At 57.7% G+C, this 22,675-nt stretch overlaps 1 protein-coding gene and 1 long non-coding RNA gene across 6 annotated transcripts in view; one reads left to right on the forward strand and one right to left on the reverse strand.

The window, feature by feature from the left end:
• LOC309624847 overlaps positions 1 to 22,669 on the reverse strand; it is a 55,976-nt gene extending 33,307 nt beyond the window's left edge. Inside the window, exon 1 of the long non-coding RNA XR_014242148.1 lies at positions 21,995 to 22,669. This is a non-coding gene — a long non-coding RNA (uncharacterized lncRNA). The remainder of the gene's footprint in view (positions 1 to 21,994) is intronic.
• Positions 1,211 to 21,115, forward strand: SKOR1 (SKI family transcriptional corepressor 1). 5 transcript variants are annotated; one of them, XM_082383293.1, is made up of 10 exons: positions 1,211 to 6,290; positions 7,379 to 7,511; positions 12,485 to 14,690; positions 15,760 to 15,850; positions 16,742 to 16,849; positions 17,367 to 17,438; positions 18,837 to 18,911; positions 19,155 to 19,229; positions 19,742 to 19,807; positions 20,317 to 21,115. In XM_082383293.1, exons 3-10 carry the CDS (start codon positions 12,495 to 12,497, stop codon positions 20,409 to 20,411), a joined length of 2,778 nt encoding a protein of 925 aa, XP_082239419.1. In that variant the 5' UTR covers positions 1,211 to 6,290; positions 7,379 to 7,511; positions 12,485 to 12,494; the 3' UTR covers positions 20,412 to 21,115. The 5 variants fall into 5 exon arrangements, with proteins under 5 accessions (XP_082239419.1, XP_082239420.1, XP_082239421.1 ...); XM_082383294.1 differs by having other exon boundaries at positions 1,211 to 1,620; positions 6,144 to 7,511; XM_082383295.1 differs by lacking the exons at positions 1,211 to 6,290; positions 7,379 to 7,511 and adding an exon at positions 9,850 to 10,172.
• Positions 22,670 to 22,675: the final 6 nt, after the last annotated feature.

Raw genomic sequence — 22,675 nt, forward strand, 5'->3', positions numbered from 1 at the left:
TATTTTAAATCTCTTGGTCAGCAAGGCAGTGGGAGAGGCAGCATTCAACGTGAGTTCTTCTGACACCCAAATGGAACCCTTCTCCTCCTCCCCCCGCCCTCCACGGCCTCCTGGACCCCTTTTTGGCAATCCTGTGTGGGAGGCAGCAGAATGTAGCATTGAAAGGCATGGGCTTGGAGTCACACAGACCTGGGCCCGAGTCCTGGCTCCTCCACTGACTCGCTGTGTGACCCTGGGCAGGATGCCTAACCTCTCTGGAAAGGCCTGTTTCCTCATTGGTAAAATGGGGTAACAAGAGTGTCCACCTAATGGGTTGTTGGTGTCATTATTGAATCATCCTCCATGCTGACCATGACATGCACGAAACACTTCCAAAGGGCTGGTTTCCTCCCGCCTCCTCCTGCAGGCACCCCCGCCCCACATATACACAGACCCACACAGCCACTCCTCAATCCCTGTGACTCCCCACTTTTTCATCTGCCCCCTGCCCTTCAGGTCTGGAGAAGGACAAATGATGAGGATAAGACACATCGCCGCCAGCGAGGGCCACTGCACATTTGGCGTGAGGGCCTGGCATGGGCATTCTGGCCTCTAATGGCAGTGCCTGTGGGTGACCACAGTGCTCCCCACCAGTGTGTTCCTCAGCCCACACCCAGGCCTGCCTTGGCTTCTCCAGGAGGTTTGTGCAGCTCAGGGCAATAGCTCCAGGCTCAGCCCAAGACATTGGGCCAGGCTTTCCCCAGTGGGGGCAAAGCTCTGGATTCCAGGCAGTAGCTCAGGAGGCTGAGGGTGGGGACAGAAGTGCCCCCACCTGGATGCACACATGCTCTCATCCATATGCTGTAATCATCAAGTTCCCGCATACACTCCAGCTTCCCAGGGCCTCTTTTTTGAGAGACAACTGTAGTAGGCAGAATATGACAGCCCCCCAAAGATAGTCACATCCTGACACCCAGAATCTGTCAATATATACATATATTACAGGGCAAAGGGGAATTAAGATTCTTATTCACCTGACTTTAAAGATTATCCTGGGACTTCCCTGGTGGCGCAGTGGTGAAGAATCCGCCTGCCAATGCAGGGCACACGGGTCCAAGCCCTGGTCTGGGAAGATCCCACATGCCGCAGAGCAACTAAGCCCGTGCGCTACAACTACTGAGCCCGTGCACCTAGAGCCCGTGCTCCACAACAAGAGAAGCCACTGCAATGAGAAGCCCTCGCACCGCAACGAAGAGTAGCCCCCGCTCGCCGCAACTAGAGAAAGCCCACACACAGCAACGAAGACCCAACACAGCCAAAAAATTAATTAATTAATAACAAAAATAATTAAGTTTAAAAAAAAGATTTTCCTGGATTATCCAGGTCAGCCCAGTGTAATTATAAGGGTCCTTTAAAGTGGAAGAGGGATGGGGCTCCCCTGGTGGCCAGTGGTTGAGACTCCACGCTTCCACTGCAGGGGGCGCGGGTTTGATCCCTGATGGGGGAAGTTCTACCTGCTGTGAGGTGCAGCAAAAATGAAGAGGGAAGCACAGGCAGAGAGATTTGAAGATGCTACACCGCTGGCTTTGAAGAAGGACCCAGGAGCCAAGGAATGCAAGTGGCCTCTAGAAGTTGGAAAGGGTAAGGAAATGGATTCTCCCTAGAGCCTCCAGAAGGAATGCAGCCCCGCTAATGCCTTGATTTTAGCCCAGTGAAACCCATTTCTAACTTCTGACCTCCAGAATTATAGAATAATATCAATACATTTGTGTTGTTTTAAAACACTGTGGTAGTTACGGCAGCAATAGGAAACTAAATGTCTCCTCTTCATTTTCCAGCCCAGGCTGTCCCAAATGCCTTTGGAATACGCTGTTCCTTGCGTACAGCCCTTTACAGTTTACAAAGCCCATATTCCAGGCCCCCATCCTCAGCTGCCCTCCCCACTCACCAGCCTTTGCCTGCTCTCCTTCTCTCTCCCTCCCTCCCCCTACCTCTCCCAGCACCATGCACCCAGCACCACCAACTCCCATTCTCCAGAAGTCAGTTTCCCTCCTCCAGCTCCACTCCCCTCCCCATTTCCCTCCCCAACAGGGCTCAGAACTCAGCCTCCTTGAGCCCTGGAGGCTGACCCTTATAGGGCCTCAGTCATCTCAGTACCAAGGACTAGGGACTCCCCCCAGGGCCCAGTGGAGACTCTGAAGACAGTATTTATTCATCAGATCCTTCCTCAGCACCTCCTGTGTTCCAGGAGCTGGGGACACAGTAGGGATCAAAGCAAACTAGTCCCTGCACTCTGGAACCTCAGTTTCCTCAACTGCAAACTGGGGATAATAATATCTACTTTGCAGGGTTATTGTGAAGATTAGAAATGCATTTATGACAAACATCTAGCGCAGTAGATAACATAACAGAAAATAAGTAATAGCTATTATTATTATAAGTATTAGTCTTTAGGTGTGATTCATTCATTTCCTTGTAGTCTCTAATGTGTGGGGAGGTACAACTACAAAAAATAAAAATAAAAATAAAATAATAAAGCAGGGTAAAGGGATAGAGAGGGACAGGATTAGGGCTGGGGTGGAGCAGTGGTATTGGGAGGAGGGTCACTTTCCTATTTCCATTGATACCAGCTAAGAAAACTGGAGCCCCCACTGTGTGCCAGGCTCTGGGCTGGGGCCCCTCATATCATTTAGTTCTGCCAACATTCCTGTGATGCCAGCATGCCCATTTCATGATTGAGGAAGCTGAGGTTCAGAGAGGTGAAGCAATTCACCCAAAGCCACACAGCCAGGAAGTAGTAGCCATAAGATTTAAACCCAGATCTGTCTGAGGTGAAGGCTGGTCCCTCAGCAACAGCTGTCTCCCTGTAAGATGCAGACTAGGTTCTTTCAGAACTCTCGCTCCACTAAGAGACATGGAACACTCCATTGTCACTTCATCCCAGACCGTGTCGTAATAAAGGCACATGCCACATACGTCAGGAGGCAGAGGAAGAAGACAATTATCAGTGGGGGAAGAGGGAACACCTCAACAATATTTGCGGAGGAATGACTGGTTCCTGATTCCTGAGCAGTGAGCTTCCATTTGCATCTGCAGAGGGAGGAGGCTGGCTGGGCCCCCCTCTCTGGGGAGGCCCCATCTCTCCTGGAGAAAGGAAGATAGTCATTTCTCCAGACCAGAAAAGCCAGTGGGGTGCCAAGACAATTTAATGGGGAGAGGATAATATTTTCAACAAATGGTGCTCTGGCAACTGCATATCTGTATGCAAAAGAAGAAATTTGGATCCCTACCTCCTATCAGACACAAAAAATTAACTGTAAATGGAACAGAGACCTAAATGTAGGAGCTAAAACTATAAAGGTCTTAGAAGAAAACATAGCAGTAAATCTTATGACCTTGGGTTCAGCAAAGTCTTCTCAGTTTTGACACCAAAAGCACGAGCAGCCAAAAATAAAAGAGAGAAATTGGACATCATCAAAATTAAAAACAAAAGACATCATTAGAAAGTGAAAAGACAACTCACAGGGCAGGAGAAGATATTTGCAAATTACGTATCTGATAAGGGACTTGTATCTAGAATACATAAAGAACTCTTTCAATTTAATAATAAAAATACAAACAATCCAGTTGAAAAAGTGGCCAAAGGATCTGAATAAACATTTCTCGAAAGATGTACAAATGGCTAATAAGCACATGAAAAAGATGCTCAAAATCATTACACAGCAGAGAAATACAAGCCAAAACCACAGTGAGATACCATTTCACACCCACTAGAATGGTATAATAAAAAAAAAAATAATAAAAAGTGCTGTCAAAGATGTGGAGAAATCAGGGCCCTCATACATTACTGGTGAGAATATAAAATGGTGCAGTGCTTTGGAAAACCAGTCTGGCAATTCCTTAAAAAAAGATAAACATAGAGTTACCATGTGACCTGACAATTCTACACCTAGTATGTACCCAAGGGAAATGAAAACATACAGTCACACAAAAATTTGTACATTAATGTTCATTGCAACTTCATTCAAAATAGCCAAAAAGTAGACACAACCCAAATATTCATCAGTGGATGAAAAAACAAAATGTGGATATCCATACAATGGAATATTATTTGTCAATAAAAAGGAATGAAGTACTGATAGATGCTACTACATGGATGAACCTTAAAAACATGCTCAGTGAAAGAAGCCAGACACAAAAGACCATATAGTGTACATTTCCAATTATATGAGAAGTCCAGAATAGGCAAAGAGGAAGTAGATTAATGGTTGCCAGGGTCTGGGGGAGGGTGGGAAGATGGGGTGATATCTAATGGGTATGGGTTTCTCTTTGGGGTGATGAAAATATTCTAAAATTGATAGTGGTGATGGTGTACAATTCTTTGAATACACGAAAAACCATTGAACTGTGCACTTTCAATATGTGAATTACATCTCAATAAAGCTCAACCTGTCCCAGCAAGCAGACTGAACTCCACCGATGTTCAGGCAGCTGTCCAGAATTGATCTGAGGCCGTCAGGGAAGGGGAACTCACAGATATTGTGTACCTACTCTGTGCCATCTGCTTTGTGCAAGGCTGGGACTATGAGGAGAATTTTCAGGAGCCTGAGAGTGAATCCCTGCTTAAATTGTGCACCCGAGGCACTCAATCTAGTCCCAGACCTGGCTATGCGCCATACACCCAGCACCTTATTTAATCCTTATGACATCCTTGTGGGACCCAGTATATCCCTGACCCTGTAAGGCCAGGAACTATTTTACAGACGCAAGTTTGGAGACTCAAACAGAGCAGAACTGGGATTTGAACCCAAGCCTTGCTGAGTCCAGAGTTTGTTCTCTTTCCAGCCCCTCCCCCCACCATGTTGTGTGGAGGAGGCCCTGGGAAGGAAGCCCTTGCTACCAGGGAGCGCTCAGCAAGCCTGCCAGCTGCTCCCCACCTACCTGCCAGAGCCCATTCCCCCCCTCCTGTGAGAACCAGCCTTCAGCCTTCAGAGGCTCTGCCTGAGTAGCCTTGCCTGAATCTGTGTGGAGGCTGAGAATCCCAAGACCTTCCTAGACATCACCAGGAAGCATAGAACCTACAACTCTTGAAGAACCTGATTGGCCACTAGACAACAAGGGCACCGTTCAATCACTATGGCCAGCAAATCTGGTCACAGCCCTTCCACTCAAAAGTTGTTCACTTATTCATTTAACTAACATGTTGAGCACCAACTGTGTGCTAGACCTTGTTCTAAGCCCTGGGAATACAGCAGCAAACAAAACATTCCAGTGGGAGAGACAGAAAACACGCACAAACAAATCAGGAAATATTAACCAGTGAACAATCCAATGAAGAAAATAAGATAGCATCAGACAGACAGGAGTGAGGGGTCCGGGCAAGCAGACAGGCTTAGAGGAGGGTCAGTGTAGTGTCCAGGAGAGTCCTCTGGGGCTTCTGAAAGGCAGGCACTGAGGAGAGAAATGAAGGTAGCCTGCTCTGTGGGGCGGAAGCCTCCAAGGGCCATTGAATTTTCTTCCTGTGTGTTCCTTGGGTTGGTAGGAAATTTCTAAGTGCCCACAGAGTCTCCCCTGTGCTAAAGACCTTGGAAAGAGACTTAGGGCTAAGCTGGGACTGACAGCAGGTGAACCCTTGGGGGAGGGGAGGCAACTGGGACCCAAACTAGAGATTTTGGGGTGGGGAGGAGTCCTGGCGCCAGCTGAGATACTCAACCACCCTCTTTCACAAATACCTCTGTTCAGGCCTTGGGAATATCTATGTCTGGTTGGGGCAAATAAGTCTGTCCTGGGCTCCCTCCTCAGTCCCTCCCAGCCTAACTTGCATCCCCAAGTGCAGAGAGAGCCCCAGATTGGGCAGAGCCAGGCTCTGCAACCTTCAAACCATTCTCAAATCCTCCAGGCTCTGCCCCTCCTCCAAGCTTAAGTGACCTACACTCAAGCAGTGTCCCTCAAGCTCCATCCCCCAACCCCTCAGGGCTCCAGAAGAAAGATGCTTATCTGCAGTGCCCTTGGGCCTCTGAGTCAACCCTTCACTCCTGCAAAGTGCCAGTGTGCCCATCCTACAGATGCACATATTGAGGCCAAGTCAAGATCCATGGTTACTCAAGTGGTCAGTAGAACTGGATCTAGGCTGAGATTTTTCTCCTTCCTTTTGATGTCCCCAGGGAGAAGTCCTTCGTTGGCAGGAGCGCTGGCCTGGCCTCTGATCCCCAAGAGCCGGGTCTGGGAGGCAGGAACCCCGAGTGTATGGCCTCCAGCAAGCCCCGGCCCCTCCCTGGAGCTTCAGTCTTCCCGTCTGTACACGGAGCGAGGTGGGCACTTCTGAGCACCTTCGTGCGGGTTCTGTGGCCCCCGCCTCCCCCGCGACCTCACCTCTGCTCTCAACTGCGGCCAGCAGGCCCCGCCCGGCCACCTTCATTTGCTCGGGCCGGGCCGCCGTGTGGGGCTAGGGTCTATCTGGTCGTCGGATTAATATCCAGATATTAAGTAAACAATAAATTAGCAAAACTACAAGAAAATTTTACAGCCCTTTGCATTTGGCAATCATTGAGTGTTAATTAGAAATTCATTACAATTAAAACCCTGCCTAAACAGGGCCTGCGCGCCTTAATTACATCTGATTTTTAATTCAGAATACGTGTTTACACAGTAAGCGCTACGTACCCCATGATTATCCCCAATCCTCTTTATACTGTACTAATTATGTAAATTAAACCTAATTAACTGACGAAAACTGCCGTTAATTCAACTGGTAAAAAATATGTGCTTGAGGAGGAGGCGCGGCCGCTCAGCCCCAGCCCAAGCGGGAGCCGGAATGGGCGTGGGACGCCCGGCTGTGTGCACGCGACGCCGGGGGCTCAGAGGCAGCACGGACCCGGGGCTGGTCGGGTGCACGCCAGGCGCGTCCCTGATCCAGAGTCTGGCCCTCCGACCCTGGTGCACACGGCAGTGGATAAAAGATTCAGCGCCAATGGGGGTCAGGAAGGCCAAGGGCACCGACTCCCGCGGGTTCCCCAGGCTCTGAACAGGGCCGCACGACTCAGAGCCGTGTCTGAGCAAGAGGGGTGCCACCCTCCCCTGTCTGAGCCTGAGTTCAAGTCCCAGCGCTGCCCCGCACTGGCTGCCTGCATCTGAGCAAGTGACCTGGCTTTGCTAGGCCTGTTTCCTCCTCACGGAGTGTTTTGAGGGCGATCCTAAAAGCTCCTCATGAGCTGCGCAGCGCTTGTCTTCCTTCACTAAACGAGGCCCTCCAGGCAGCGTGCAACGCACGACATTTGGGGTCTGGGAGATCAGCCTGCACCCCTTATTGACCGAGGAACCCGGGTGAGTTGGCCTCCACTGCCTGACCCTCGGTTTCCTGCCTGTAAAATGGGAATAAATGATCTCTACCTGTTTCCAGGGCTGTTGTGAGAACGGGCTGTCTGCAAACTGTAAAATGCTCTTTGCGGTGATACTAACCAATTGGACGCTACTCCAGAGCAGAGCCCAGCTCCGACCCCAAGACCCGCTCCCCGGAGATCACTACCCCTCAGGTGAGCGGTGCCGCCTCCTCAGCCTCTCTCCAAACTCCTTTAAGTCTTTCTCCAGTCCAGACCCGGGTGAGAGAGCAGGGTGGGTCTGCGAAGCCGGACCGGGTGCAGGGAGCTGTCCGCAGTTTGGTTCTGACCGGAGACGCAGGGGTGAACCTGCACCCCCCTGGCGTTGCAACCCGCAAAGAGAACTTTTGTCTGAGAAGTCCCCGGGGCCCCGCGGCCCGGCTGCCGGGAGTTCTCTAGAGGCCGGCTCCAGAGGCGTTGCTGGCCCTCGCAGTACAATAGAGGCAGGGCAGGCAGGCCCTGCTCAGGGGAATCCTCCCCATCTTTTTCCCACTCCCAAGCCCCACCACCCCGGGGGCGTCCTGGCTCCCAGACCGTTGTCACCACCACGCCGAATTCTGAGATGCCTTTTTAAAAATCATTAGGAGACTAAGAATAATTACCGAACGGGATTGTAATTATGGGGTGGGGAGGCCGGCCGAGGGAGGGGGGATGAGCAGGTGGATGCTGGGGGCGGCTCTCGGACCGGGACGGAAAATAGGTTCCTGTTTTCCTTGGAGGGAAGTGGGGCGGGAGGGAGGTAGAGATCGGCAGAGTTAGAACGGGATAGAGGCAGAGCCTGGGAAAGACGCGCCAGTGGAGGGGCAAGAGTCAGAGAGGGAAAAGGGGCTGAGCAGGCTCTGGGAGGAAAGAAAGAAAGACAAGGAAATCCAGGAGAGAAAGACAGGAACTCTGGAAGGTGAAAGAGCAAGAACCCCTCTAGTAGAGACCCCGCAGCAGAGACTAAGCCCTCAAACTTGGGGGGGAGGGTAGTTTCGTGGCCTCGGAAAACGCCTTAGCCAAGGGGAGAAGGGGGTGGCAAACGAGTCCTAGGGCCTGGCCACCCCCTCTCTCCGAGGGTAGGCCTGGGCGATCCGCTCCCACCCCCAAAGGCATGTCCCAGGGTCCCTGCGACCCCGCAGAGAAGAGAGTAACAGAGGAGAGAAGTGGAGGAGAAGGGCGAGACGAACCCTAGAGGAGCCGGAGTGCCGGAGGGGAGAGGGCCTGTAACCCAGAGCGAGAGGGAAAACGAGGGGGCGGGGGCGAGGGCGACCCGGCGCCGCTGGCCGCGGAAGATTTATGGCGCCGCCCGGGTTCCAAGGACGGGCTGCTCTCGTCGCTGCTGCCCGCGTCGGTAGCCGCCACGGCCGCTGCGCCCCCTGCCCTGGCGGCCCGCCGCGCCCCGGGCTATGCCTGCCATTATTAACTTCTGTTTGATTAGGGTAATTGTTCAAACTTGGGCCGGACAGTATGATTAATTACAGTTTAATTAACGTGTCCATTAAGGACACTTAATGCCACGGAGGGGTGGGGGGCGAGGGGGCGTACGGGTGCGGGCACAGAGGGAGGGAGTGCGACTGATAACTCAAATAAGGAAAGACGGAGATTGAGAGAGAGGGAGAAGATGAGACCCACTGGGGTAGTGGGGGAAAAGGATGGTGAAGACAGAAGCCGACAGAGAAAAGAGAGGGGTGGAGAGAAATGGAGCTCTGGGAAGAGAGAAGATGCCAGGGAGCTGCAGCATCAGGGGCTAGAACCCCACCACGGGGAAACTGATTTCACAGGAGAGCTAGGGAGTAGTCTAGTGGTCAACTAGTTGTTGACCCCAGGTATCTCCCAGTGATGACTTGGCTCCAGCCCTGGGCTGGTTGGTGTTGGTGGGGGGAGAGTCAAGGCCTAGGACCTCCAAACCCAGTTCCCGAGTCCACAGCTCAGTGAAGGAGGCAGGAGGTCGCCCCTCTCCAGGCTGGAGCTGTCCTGACACCTCGCATCCAAGTCTGAAGCCGTGGGGGAGTTGGTTCTGCCCCTTTCCAGCTGCCATCCCCTGGTACCCCACACCCTGATCTCTGCTCCGGCTCCCCACGCTACTGGCTTCCCAAGGCCACTGCCTTGGCCCGAAAGTGCAGTACCCATCCCCTCTCCCTTTCCTTCTGAATCTTCCGTAGCCCCATTACCTGGCCTTGGTCTCGGTTCTGGCCCCTTAGCCGGGAGCGCTGAGGCCTCCCCACTTTGTTCTTGGGGGCAAACTTTGTGGCCCCGGGCCCTACCTCCCTCCTGGTCCCCTTAATGAGTTTGGGCCGCAGGTGCCGGGCGCAGGGAGCAGGTGTGTGGCCGCTTACCTGGGGCGCCCAGGCCCGGGGGCTGTGGGGAGGCGGAGGGCGCGGCGCGTGGCCCGCGGGCTAGAGGACCCCGGGAGGGCGCGAGTGACTGCGCGGGCGGTGGGTGTGGCGCCCCGGCTCGCAGATGTCAGGCGCGCCCGCCCCGCGCTGGCCTCGCCACTCGGGCTGTCACCGCGCCTTGCCCGCCGCCGCGCCATGCGCTCCAGGCTTCGGCCTCCACTCCGGGCTCGTCCGGGGCATCAGGGGCAAAGGCACAGGGCACAAGTCTCCCCGCCCGGGACCCTGGAGCCCCGCGCCTGCTGAGAGACGGCGCCGCGCGGGAGGGGCCAGCGGGACCGCGAGTGTGAGCGCGGGGAGCCCGGGAGCGCGGCTGTGCGCGCGCGCGGGGAGGGGCCGCGCCGTCACCCGGAGAGCCCGGCGGATCCCGGACTCCCGCCCGCCGCTCCGCCCGCCGCGCACCTCCGTTCACCGCTCGCCCGGCTCCAGCCGCCGCCGCACGGTGAGTACCCGCGCCCGGTCGCCGGCTGCCCCCGCGCCCTGTCTCTACAGCTTTTTTCGTTTAGTTCTTCCGATTTGGGTTCTTGTGGTTGTTTTTATTATTATACCTAAAGACTCCATCGCCTCACTCTGCGCTGCCTGCCTCCCGCTTCGTCGTCCTCTCCAAGCTCACCCCTCAAGCCCCACGAGCCGGAGAGGGCTCCCTGAGCCGCCCTGGCCGCTGCTCCTTGTCGCTGCGCACAGCCCTTTGCCCGGGCTTTCCACTCTGGCTTTCGAAATTCGGTTCCTTTCCTAGGGTCCCCCTTCTCCTGGCTCCGGGGTCCGGAGCCCCCTCCCCCATTAGGGAAAACCCCGGGGGAACTCCAGACCGTCAGCCTGGGGAGGACGCCCTCGGCTCAGGACGCTCCCTTCACTGCATGCGGGCAAGGCACACTTGCCGATTTCGGGAAACCGAGAAGACATCATCATTTCCCAGAACCGTGAAACCCTCGCCACCTCCCTAGCCTGAGAACCCTTAAAAGGGGGGTGCGGGGCTTTTCTTGCTGACCCCTCAGCCGAGGAGTTAGGACAGTGCTTTTGCCTCCTAAAATGTTGCAAGGGACTTCAACGCAAAAGGGAGGGTCTACTAGTTTCAATTCGATCCACGGAGATAAAGATGAAACAGATAACAGATAAATAGCTTGATACTTGAAGAAGGTATGAAGACAGATGGGAGAAAGAGGAGCTAGCGAGGAGAGACAGACAGCTCAGGAACAGATAAGATCGACAGATGCGGGGTACCTAGACAAACAGAGAGGGAGGGAGAGAGACAGACCGACAGAAGATCCCAGTCTCCTTGATGAAGCTTTTGAGCTCGGATGCCCTGTCCTGCTAGAGCTTCCCCCTTTAAAAATGGATTTGCCTTTTCTGCCGAGTTTAGGGGAGGGGCCCTCGGGGTTGGGCTGCCTGGGCCGCAGGAGCCCCTGCAGCCATGGGCCGGGTGGGATCCTTCGGTGTCTGAGGACACGTGGCTGGGCTCAGCCACCTAGGGGGCCCCAGGCATCAAGCCCCGGCTCCTTCCCGCTGCTGATGTCCGCAGACGCGGCTGCCTCCCTGCCTCGGCCAGAGAGCAAAGCTCGGGACCAGCAGTAACTTTTGACCTGGAGCCTTGTGGTGGCTTCAGAGACCGGCCAGAATCCTTCTCAGCCCATATGAGTCAGGACAGCCCGTCATGAAGGATACTCAACAACAACAACAAAAAGACGCCCCCAAAAGAGGACGCTCAGAACCTGGGGAGACTGCATTTGGCCTGAGTGGGAAAGGCATATCTGAAGGAGGAAAACTTAGGGAGTGGATACCTAGAAGCAAAAGAGAAGTGGCTTCTGAGAAACTTCCTTGAGAACCTCTCCGTCCCACATGCTGACCCGGAGGGAAACCAGCTTTGGTCTGGAACGCAGCTAAAAATGCAGAAAATGTGGTTAGGAATTGCTTGACCCTGATCCCACCGATGGCTGGAAAGAAAACGGTTTATATTTCCAGCCGGAATCTTTCTGCTCAACGAACGCGAGGCTCCGGGCGTGAGAGGAAAAGCTCGTGTTTGTGGAAAGCAGTGCTGTTATCCCGGGGAGCCGGCTTGGCGCGGAGCTGGGTGCAGTGGGGGCAACCCTGGGGCTGGGCACTCACGGCGTGCTTTGGAAGGAGTCGGGTTCAGCACCACGAACAGCGGTCGCCTCTGTCTCTCCCCGCCTCCCTCACGGCCTCTAGGCCCTCCTCCTTCTCCTTGCCACCTCCCCCCCGCCCCGCCCCCTACTGTCTGGAGATGGGCAGTGACCGCCCCTCCCCCCTCCCTATTCCGCCCTGCGCTGCCCCCGCCCGCGTGCATGCGCGACTGAGCAGAGGGGCGGCCTGTCCCCGACGTCAGGGCTTCAGGACCCGGACGGGTAGGGCAGCCTGCGAGGGTGGCCGAAGACGCACGGATCTGGGCGCCAGGAAGCCTGGGTTCGGCAATGGCTTTGCTGTGTGGCCTTGGGCAAGTCACTCTCCGTCTCTGGGCCCCACTTCCTCCCCTGTCCGAAAAGAGGATCAGGTTCCTAGCTACCGGGGCATTCCTGAGGTCTCAATTACCCCTACTCCTCCTCCAAACCCCGGGGGCTTTTGTTCCAGCGCCAGCACGCGTCTGAATAACAAAAGGCGCCCATCCAGGGGGCGAATGAGCTTGGACTCCCCATTGCCAAGTTTCCCCTCGCGCCCGACTCGGCGCGCCCTGCTGGGCGGGCCCAAGCGGCGTTGGCGCTGAAAATGGCTCATCGGCTCTCTGCTTTCTCTGTTTCGCAGGAGCGGCGGCATGGAGGCTCTCACCACTCAGCTGGGGCCGGGGCGCGAGGGCAACTCCTCGCCCAACTCCAAGCAGGAGCTGCAGCCCTACTCGGGCTCCAGCGCTCTCAAACCCAACCAGGTGGGCGAGACGTCGCTGTACGGGGTGCCTATCGTGTCTCTGGTCATCGACGGCCAGGAGCGCCTATGCCTGGCGCAGATCTCCAACACCCTCCTCAAGAACTACAGCTACAATGAGATCCACAACCGCCGCGTGGCCCTGGGCATCACGTGCGTGCAGTGCACACCGGTGCAGCTGGAGATTCTGCGTCGGGCCGGGGCCATGCCCATCTCGTCGCGCCGCTGCGGCATGATCACCAAGCGCGAGGCCGAACGCCTTTGCAAGTCGTTCCTGGGCGAGCACAAGCCACCCAAGCTGCCCGAGAACTTCGCCTTCGATGTGGTGCACGAGTGCGCCTGGGGCTCGCGTGGCAGCTTCATCCCCGCGCGTTACAACAGCTCGCGTGCCAAGTGTATCAAGTGCGGTTACTGCAGCATGTACTTCTCGCCTAACAAGTTCATCTTCCACTCGCACCGCACACCCGACGCCAAGTACACGCAGCCCGACGCAGCCAACTTTAACTCGTGGCGCCGACACCTCAAACTCAGTGACAAGTCGGCCACGGACGAGCTGAGCCACGCTTGGGAGGACGTCAAGGCCATGTTCAATGGTGGCACTCGCAAGCGGACCTTCTCGCTGCAAGGAGGCAGCGGCGCTAATGGCGGGTCGGGTGGGCAGGGGAAGGGTGGTGCTGGTGGCGGCGGCGGGGGCGGCCCGGGGTGCGGCGCGGAGATGGCCCCGGGCCCGCCGCCCCACAAAAGCCTGCGCTGTGGCGAAGAAGAGGCCGCCGGGCCTCCCGGGCCGCCTCCTCCTCACGCGCAGCGGGGACTTGGTCTGGCGGCGGGAGCTGGCGGCCCCGCGGGCCCTGGAGGGCCTGGTGGCGGCGCCGGCGTACGCAGCTACCCGGTGATCCCAGTGCCCAGCAAGGGCTTTGGCCTCTTGCAGAAGCTCCCCCCGCCGCTTTTCCCTCATCCCTACGGTTTCCCCACGGCCTTCGGCCTCTGCCCCAAGAAGGACGACCCCGTGCTAGGCGCGGGCGAACCCAAGGGCGGCCCAGGCACCGGCAGCGGCGGGGGCGCGGGCACTGGCGCAGGCGCGGGCGGCCCAGGAACCGGCCACTTGCCCCCCGGGGCGGGGGCTGGCCCGGGCGGCGGCGCCATGTTCTGGGGTCACCAGCCCCCCGGAGCAGCCAAGGACGCAGCGGCCGTGGCTGCGGCGGCTGCCGCAGCCACCGTGTACCCGACGTTTCCCATGTTCTGGCCGGCGGCAGGCAGCCTCCCAGTGCCGCCCTATCCAGCCGCGCAAAGCCAAGCCAAAGCCGTGGCGGCAGCTGTAGCGGCGGCAGCGGCGGCGGCGGCGGCTGCTGCCGGTGGCGGCGGCCCCGAGCCCCTGGACGGTGCCGAGCCGACCAAGGAGGGCGGCCTGGTCGCAGAGGAGCGCTGCCCCAGCGCGCTGTCCCGCGGGCCGCTGGACGAGGAGGGCGCGGACGAGGCGCTGCCGCCCCCACTGGCCCCGCTGCCCCCGCCGCCCCCGCCGCCCGCACGCAAAGGCTCCTACGTGTCGGCCTTCCGGCCTGTGGTCAAGGACGCCGAGAGCATCGCCAAGCTCTACGGTAGCGCCCGCGACGCGTACGGCGGCGGGCCAGCCCGTGGGCCCGGGCCAGGCACAGGGTCAGGCGGCGGCTACGTGAGCCCGGACTTTCTCAGCGAGGGCAGCTCCAGCTACCACTCCGCCTCCCCCGACGTGGACACTGCGGACGAGCCCGAGGTGGACGTGGAGTCCAACCGCTTCCCCGACGACGAGGGAGCCCCGGACGAGGCCGAGCCCGGCGCGCCCGGCGCGCCCAGCACAGGAGACGGCCCTGATGGCGACCAGCAGGCAGGGCCCCTGTCTACCACCTCATCGGGCGCCGACGGCCCCACAGACTCTCCCGACGGCGGCAGCCCTCGTCCCCGGCGCCCCCCGGGTCTACCCCCAGCCAGTCGGTCCGCATTTGGGGACCTGGCGGCCGACGACATGGTGCGGAGACCGGAGAGGAGCCCGCCAAGCGGCGGCTATGAGCTGCGAGAGTCTTGCGGACCGCTGGGGGGGCCCGCGCCGGCCAAGGTGAGCCCCGCGCCCGCCCCGCTGGGGGCACCTCTTTGCTTACCCCTCGGCAGCTCTGGGATGTGGGGCAGGCCCTGGCCGGGGGCGGGGACGGGAATTTTGTTCTGAGCGGGCGTTCCAGCAGTAGGCCCCGGCTGCTCTGGATAGGCCCAGCTTCGGGAGCTCTGTGGAGCTGGGCTCGCTGGGACCCCCGACTGAGGGTTTAGGAAGATCAGGGGGTGGGGTGGGGGCAGGCCTGAAAAATGCGTGTGCTGTGTTTTTGCTGATGGGAGTGGGGAGGAGACAGGCAGAGACTGGCAGTCACACAGAGACAGAAAGGTAGAAATAAAATGGGTCTGGAGGAAAGGGACCAAAATCCAGAGAAAAGCGCTCAACATGCCGGGCCGGTAGCACGCCCTCCCGGATGGGGATCTGAGCCCCGGGGAAGACGAGCCGGTAAACAGAGGAGAGGGATGCCTCTCCACCAAGCCGCAGTACCGGGTCCCCGGAATCCTCCTCCACACGAACTCGTAGTTTTCCGAGTCTCTTCGTATTCCTGCCCTAGGAACCGCAGGGTTCGTTGGCGGGAAGCTGTCGTCGAGAAGGTGTGCGGGGCGGGAGAGGGGCTCTCTGGTTGCCGGGGCCGGGGGTTCGGGTGGGGGGTGTGCACTTGAAAGTGGGTGCGCACACCTGTACATTTCCATTCGGTCCATTAAAACACGAATCATTAGCCGGATGCGAAAGGCGTCGTTTATACCGGGGACTGGGCGCGGGCGGGAGGGAAGACGCTGAGACAGGCGAAGAGGGTGGGGGCGGCTTTCAGCTGCCCTTGGCTTAGGAGCCGCTGTGTGTTTCGGGTAATTTTCTCGAGGGCGCTAATAATTACCAGGAATCTACAACGGTGATGCGGCCTCCGAGGGCGCAAGGCTGCGGCGCGTGCGTCACGGCCGCCCGGGGCGCTCGGGTCCAGCGGGCGAGCGCACCTCCGTCACCCCCTCATGTTCCCCCCTGGCCGCGGCGCAGGGCTGGGCTGCTGCGAGCCGCCGCCAAACGCCCCCCCTAACCGCCTGTCATTTCTCGGCCGCCGCAGGTGTACGCGCCCGAGCGGGAGGAGCACGTGAAGAGCGCGGCGGCGGCGCTGGGGCCCGCGGCCTCCTACCTCTGCACCCCCGAGGCCCACGGTAACGCCCCCAGCCCCCCTGCCGAGGTCCCTGGCCAATGTGATGGGGGGACCGCGAGCAGAGGGCCGGGGCCAGAGGAGGCCTGCGAGGGAAGACGAGAAGAGGAAAGACAGAGGCAGAGAAAATGAGAGAAAGAGGGAGAGGGAAAGAAAAACAGTGAAAGAAAAAGGAAGCTAAGCGAGGACTCCCAAAGACTTACATCCGCCCTCTCCACCGCATAGATAGATACCGCTCACGTACACCTCAGGCACTGGGTTAAACCTTTTACAAACCACGCCTGGCGTCCTTTTCAGATCCTCTCATTTATTCAGCAAGTGTTTTGGCCGAGAGGTCCCCTGTGGTCAGGACGGATCCGGGAGGGGGTGGGGACGCTTAGCCACCCCCTTGGGGACCCCTGAAGTGCCATGGTAGCTGCAGCCCAACGTGGAGCACGTGCGCGCGGGACCCAGTGGCTCTCAGAGAATGGACTGAGGGCCTCGGAAATCCGGGCAGGCCAGGCCGGGGAAGATGTCTCCCCCGCTGCTGCCACCCCGAGGGTCGCCGCCTGGGCCGCGTTCTCGGCGCAGGTAGACCCGGCGGCCACGCGCGCTCGCGGTGCCCCAGTATCTGCACGCGATGTAGGTCGCTTGTCCCTGGTGGGCTCGGCTGCTCGTTTTGCTCTTTTCCAAGGGGCTGGGGAGGGGGCGTGGAGCCGGAGATGAGCAGATCGCGCGCGGGGGAGGGGGTGCCCGGCCCAAAGCCTGAGGGTGCGAGCCCAGGCGCACAGCCGGGAACCAGCGGCGGCCACGACGCTTTTAATTAGGGCTCGGGCGCCCCGACCGCGGCAGCTCTGGCCGTATCGGGGTCACGGTTTCTTTGCGTCTCCTTGAAACTCGGTTTATTGCCTTTAAGAGCCAGATAAGGAAGACAATCACTCGACTGCCGACGATTTGGAAACAAGGAAATCCTATCCAGACCAAAGGAGTATCTCCCAGCCAAGTCCCGCAAATACAGACAGAGGTGAGCCCTAGGACCTTCGCACTCCACCCCCACCCGGGAGCTGGGCCCCAGGTCGCCCAGGTTTCCACCTGCTCCAGCGGCAAGGCTAAGGGGCTGCCGTTCCTCTCTCTCGGCTGGCACATAAATATTTAAATAGTGTGGGCAAGGTTCAGGCCAGGTTTCCTGAGTTGCTTACCTCCTTGGTGGGTTTGGGGCTCTTCCGTGAGGGAAGGAGGCTTACTAGGATATGAGGAACACCATCACCCACATAAAACAGGTCAAAGGGCACTTCCTGCCCTAAGATAGCCTGTTTCCCTTGGGTCCACTCTCTTCCAGCGGGTCACTCTCTAAAATAAAGGCTGTACCCCTAAAATAATGACTTGAAAGGTGGGTAGTACTGGATGCCTGTAACTGTCTCCTCTAAAGGCAGAGCGTCTGAGATAGGTTTCCAACTTAGCACAGTTCCCAGGAAGCTCACCCCTCCCCTCCCAAGGCCTCTCCCAGGACAAAACCCCTCTTACTTGCCCTTGTATCCCAGGCGAAGATGGGCTCACCCTAGATGTCACGGGAACTCAACTAGTGGAGAAAGATATCGAGAACCTGGCCAGAGGTGAGGTTAAATCTGTGAAATGGGGGCACACTGTGCTTGGGGGCGATGGGCCCTTCTTGTAAAGGGGTGTTATTCCTGTAGGAGTGAGTGTGAGAAGAAAAGGCTCTTGGGGAATCAGTCTTCATTGAGCCAAACGGATAATTCCCTGGACACATTATCCTGGCACAGAGGTCGGGGTGGGGGGCGGGGAGTGGAAGGGTGAAGTGAGCAAGGGGAGGGAACCAGCCACCCCGAGTTCCTAAGGCCGGGCCTGTCTGAATAGCCCGGTGAGAAAGAAAAATGAGTAATGATCCTCAGAACTTGATGCATGTGGACAATCAGACAGGGCAATCAGGGTCTCTCAACCTCATCTGAATAGCAAGATTTTGAGGACGCATTTACTTTAGGAATGTCTCAGAGGTTTTTTTGTTTTTGTTTTGTTTTTTTTTTTCATGGAATTAATGCATAACCGACTCCACCCCACCCTCAATAAGGTGAGGATGGACCTTGTTTGTGGAATGGGGTCCTGGGGTTGCTGCTCCACTGCAAAAGGAAGAGTGTGACTTCAGGCACAGAGAAAGGAGCTTCTCACCGACTTTGCTTCTCTGTCTCCCATTTTTGTGTTTTCTGAGCACCTGCTAGGGGAGGATTTCTCAGAGAGGCTCCCCATGTGGAGGACCAGATACCAATAGCTCCGTGGTCAGGGCAGCCCCCTGCCACTCCTTTGGAGCTGCTTTTGAGGGCACCAGTGGGGCCTTCCACACCCAATTGCCTCTCCCTGCCCCCACCCAGCCCAGGGTTGGGCTTGGAAATTGGTGTGGGGAGGGAGAGAAGCACTGGTGGTCGTCCACTCTTCCTAGTTACAGATTTTACAGGCTATGTGATTACCGTCAAAATCCTTGGTGCTTTATATGAGCATGTTCTTAGCATGAATTTGGGGTCTTGGGACCTCTTGAAATTGTAAACAAACTGTTGTGAATATATGTATTTTTCCAGGGCAGAGGTCCAAGGCTTTGACCAGATTCTCTCTGGTCTGTATCATTGAAGGGAGGGGTTAAGTCTGTCAGTTGAAGGGGTAAACCTCGTCTTCCTAGGCCAACCTCTAAGCTTAGGCAGTTAGGGACAACTTAAAGCAGAAACCATGCTGGTTAGCGCCTGGGGCCAGGGCCTAGAAGTCCAACATGCATTCTACTATCCTGAATTTGATTCTCTTGGGCAGCCTAATCCCCTAACCCCATTTCTTGCCCAAATCCTTTGGATGCAGATGGAAAAACTGAGTGTTGAGGGCCTCTACCATCCGGTCCCATCCTCCCCTACTCCCATCTCAGGGGAACCGGCCAGGGGAGGACCTGGGTACCTTATGGGCCCCCTGAGTCCCACCACCCTCTTCCTTTACCTCCCACTCTCGCCCCTTCACAGACGAATTGCAAAAACTGCTCCTGGAGCAAATGGAGCTCCGCAAGAAGCTGGAGCGAGAATTTCAGAGTCTCAAAGGTACCCCATCCAGACCCGCCCCACCTCATCACCAGAGCCTTCTTCCCGCAAGCCCCGGGCTCAGCCCGGGACCCCAGTGCAAGCAGCTGCCGCTCCGCATGAGGCCGGGGCCACAGAACCCTCCTTTTCCGGGGTTTCCCACTAGGCCAAAGATGGAGGGGGTGGGGTGCGGCTGGGGAGTGGAGAAACGCGGCCGAGGGAGGGGGCTGTGCGTAACAGCTCCCGCTTAATCAATTTGCACAGATAATTTTCAGGATCAAATGAAGAGGGAATTGGCTTATCGAGAAGAAATGGTGCAACAGCTGCAAATTGTCAGAGGTAAGACGGGAGTCAGGTGAGCGCGTGCACGGGCCGTAACTGCCTCTCGTCTGGCAGGAGCCGCAATGTTGGCTCAGTCATTTGGATTTAAATTGAAGGTAATTTAACAATTATTTTTTTTATTTAATACCCTTTGTATACTCTGATTAGCCTCAGAATGGCAAGCGAGCCCAGCAAACGGCTTGCAGGCATCATTACATGGAGTGATTGAACTTCTTATCGCGGCAATTTCCATGGTTTCTAAATTAAAAATCGAGGCGTAAAATTACCTGGGAAGTAATGCCTAAGTTTGCTTTAATTTTGGTTAGATCCGTCTGCCTTTAAGCGCCATCCCAGGCCATTTCCTCCCTCTGCCAAGCTGCAGTTTGGAGCTTTGACGCCCCCTCCCTCAGTCTCCAGGACTTGTTTCTGCCAGGGGCTGAGCGCTGAGAAGAGGGTGAGGGCCGGGCTGTGACCCCAGCGGGCCCTAAGGTGGTCTCATTTCCTCACTGGCTACTTCCTATGTCTTCCAGATACTCTGTGTAACGAACTTGACCAAGAGAGGAAGGCGCGCTATGCCATCCAGCAGAAGTTAAAAGGTGCGGAAGCCGGGGAAAGAAGGAGGGGTGCCAGGCGCTGGCTGTGCAGGCGAATGAGTGAATGAATGAATGAACGAATGAATGAATGAATGGCAGTGCTAGTGAGAGGGGAAGGCCAGGTCTACATAGATCAGTAGCTGAGAAGAGGGAAATGGGAATTGATTTTAATGGAGAAATGATGCTAGAACGGTGGGATAGGGAGAAAGAGCCCCTTGAGCTCTGAGCATTGGGAAATCTGCCACCGGGTCCAAATCTGGTTTGGGGCCGATCGACCTCCCTCTTACTGTGCCTCAGTTTCCTCTTCTGTAAAATGGGCCAATTGAACTAGAGCAGTGGTTCTGGATAACCAGGATCTCTCTACTACCCTCTCACCTTCTGATGCTCTCGCTTGAGAACCCCTGAGCCTGAAGGGGGTGGGTGAGACCCTGGCGGACAGGGGAGCGAGGGAGCCCGTGAACCGCGCAGGCCTGGCGAGGCGCCCAACATGGCCCAATCGACTGTCTCTCCAGAAGCCCACGACGCCCTGCACCACTTCTCCTGCAAGATGCTGACGCCCCGGCACTGCACTGGCAACTGCTCCTTCAAGCCCCCGCTGTTGCCCTAGGGCCGGCCCGGCCGCGCCCACGCGCCCTCAAGCCATGCTGCTCTCTTCTTGTAAATACCCGCGGCCGCGGCGGCCTAAGGCGAGATACAAGCCATTCGGACTGGACCTATGTAAATACAGCCTCCCGCCCGCCCGCTCTCCTCCCGGGCGCCTCGGCCTTGCCCGCCCCCTCCCGGGCGCCCCCGCCCAGGGCCCCGTCTCCGTTTCCAACTGTAAATACCACCTCGCCCCACGGTTGAACTCCTGGGCATCGGACCTCATGGGGTTAACTGGACCGAAGGGGGTAAGAAAGGGGAGGGGGCCTCTCCCTCCTGTACAGCCTCGGAACCCCAATTGTGAATACAATGTAGGAACTTCGCTGGCCCCGCGCTTCCCGTCCCGTCCACTTCTGAAACTCTTGTTCCCAATGACAAAGTGGCTATGTGCAATGGATATAAATGTACTGTGAGTCTCTCGGTTCAGTATTGGGTTCACTTTAACTTATTTATGCTGTAAGTTATTTGCTTCCTTCTCCTGGACCTACTTCCGGTCCCGTTTTCCATTCCCTCTTGGGTTTTGCTTTGTCTATTTTTTTGTTGTAACCTCTTGATGTAACAGCACTTTAAAAAGGGCGACAACTGACTCACGAGAGGGACACCACCTTGAGCCTGATTGGGGAGACCACCCTGTATCCGTGACTTTTGTTTTTAATAAAAAAAAAAATCTGTTACTTCCCGGGGCTGTGGAGGTGGGAGGGCGGCGGGGGGAGGGGCGGGGGGAGACGGGCGCAACAGGTGGTGCGTGGGGACCACAGCGCGGGTTCTGGGGCGCTCGGGCTGAGACCCGCATTTGCTCAGGTGGGCAGCAGCGAGCATCCCGATCTCTCCACCAGTCCTTTAGGCATCCCCAGCTTGCCCCACAGGCCACCCCCGCCCCGCCCCACGTTTAGGACCCTCCCTTGGGCCTCGGCAGAGAATGAGAACTACTGCAAGGTCTCTGACTCTTCCTTCCAGCGCTCGCAGGGGCCGAGAGTTTACTCGTGCCCATTTCCACGCCTGCCCCACCGGAGAAGCCACCTCCGGGGCGCTCAGAGACCGAATCGGGCCCTGCCGGGAATCCCAGGTTCAACCAGCACTGCCAGGAGGCGCGGGTACTGTCCGCCAGGCCCTGGAGCTCTGGGGCGGGGCGGGGGCGAGGTGAGAGTGGTGGGCCTGGGCCCGGCAGGCCTGGAAAGGACGCGGGGGACTCGCAGCTTGTGCGCAGATGCGCTGCCGCCTGCCTCGCCGCTAGCTGAACGGAGGGAGCCCTGGCGGTTTTTGAAGTTCCGTGCATTTTAGTCCCAGCGGGTTTGCGGACGTCGAGGAGCCCAAGGAGGAAGGTGAGATATGCCTCCCGCTGGAATCCGGGGGGGACGGCCGCGGTTGCCGAGGCCTTACCTCTCCACGGGCCTCCCCCTTCGGCCTCAGTTTCCACAGGGCACCCGCTGCTTGGGCTACAGATAAATGAAGGAAACAGCAGCGCGCTTTTTGGAGGGGGAGGAGAGTGTGGGAAAGCGCACGGTCCCGGGAATCATTTGGTCCTGGTATCAAATTTCCCCTCCTTACCTGACTAGCAGAGGTGCCGTGTCTTGCCCTTAAGTCTTCCTAGGCCTTTCTCTCGGCCTCTAAAATAATATTCAGGCCTTCGTCCCCGGCGGCTCGTGGACGCGCTCTGGGAGGAAGCAAGCGCAGGGCATCGCTCCGCAGCCTGGACCCGCGCGCCCCGACGACCCTGCCCTCCGACACCCCAGGACTCTCACTGCGCGTCCCCGGGCGGCCCGGCAGAGACCCTGGAGGCGGGCGTTCTGTGCCCAGCCGCCGGGCGAGCAGCAGGGGCCCGGGAGCCCTCGGCTGCGCCGGTGGGGAAGTTTCGTGGCGGGTCGTCCGGAGGGCCCGGGGCGGAGCTGGCGAGCAGGGGCGCGCTCTGGGCCTCCGGGAAGGGGCACAGGCGGGGAGACCCGCCGCGCGATCGAGGCAGGAAGCCAGGCCCCGGAGCACCCTGCGCTGGGGCTCCGAGACCTCGTGTCCCAGGTTATTCCGAGGGCTAGACCCAGAGGGGACTGAGAGAATGGCCGGGTAAACTGTGAGGTGTCGCTGACGGATGAACTCGCCTCGGGACACGCGATCTCCCTCCAGGGACTCTCCAGGGAGCGGGAACTTTTCCTATGGGTGGAACCAACCAGATCAGTCCTTCACTTTACCAAAGGTGAAACTGAGGTCCAGAGAGAGACATGCGTCCCTAGGGAG

This window comes from Balaenoptera borealis (genome assembly GCF_965194805.1).
Source record: "Balaenoptera borealis genome assembly, chromosome: 3".
In the NCBI taxonomy this organism is placed as follows: Eukaryota; Metazoa; Chordata; class Mammalia; order Artiodactyla; family Balaenopteridae; genus Balaenoptera; species Balaenoptera borealis.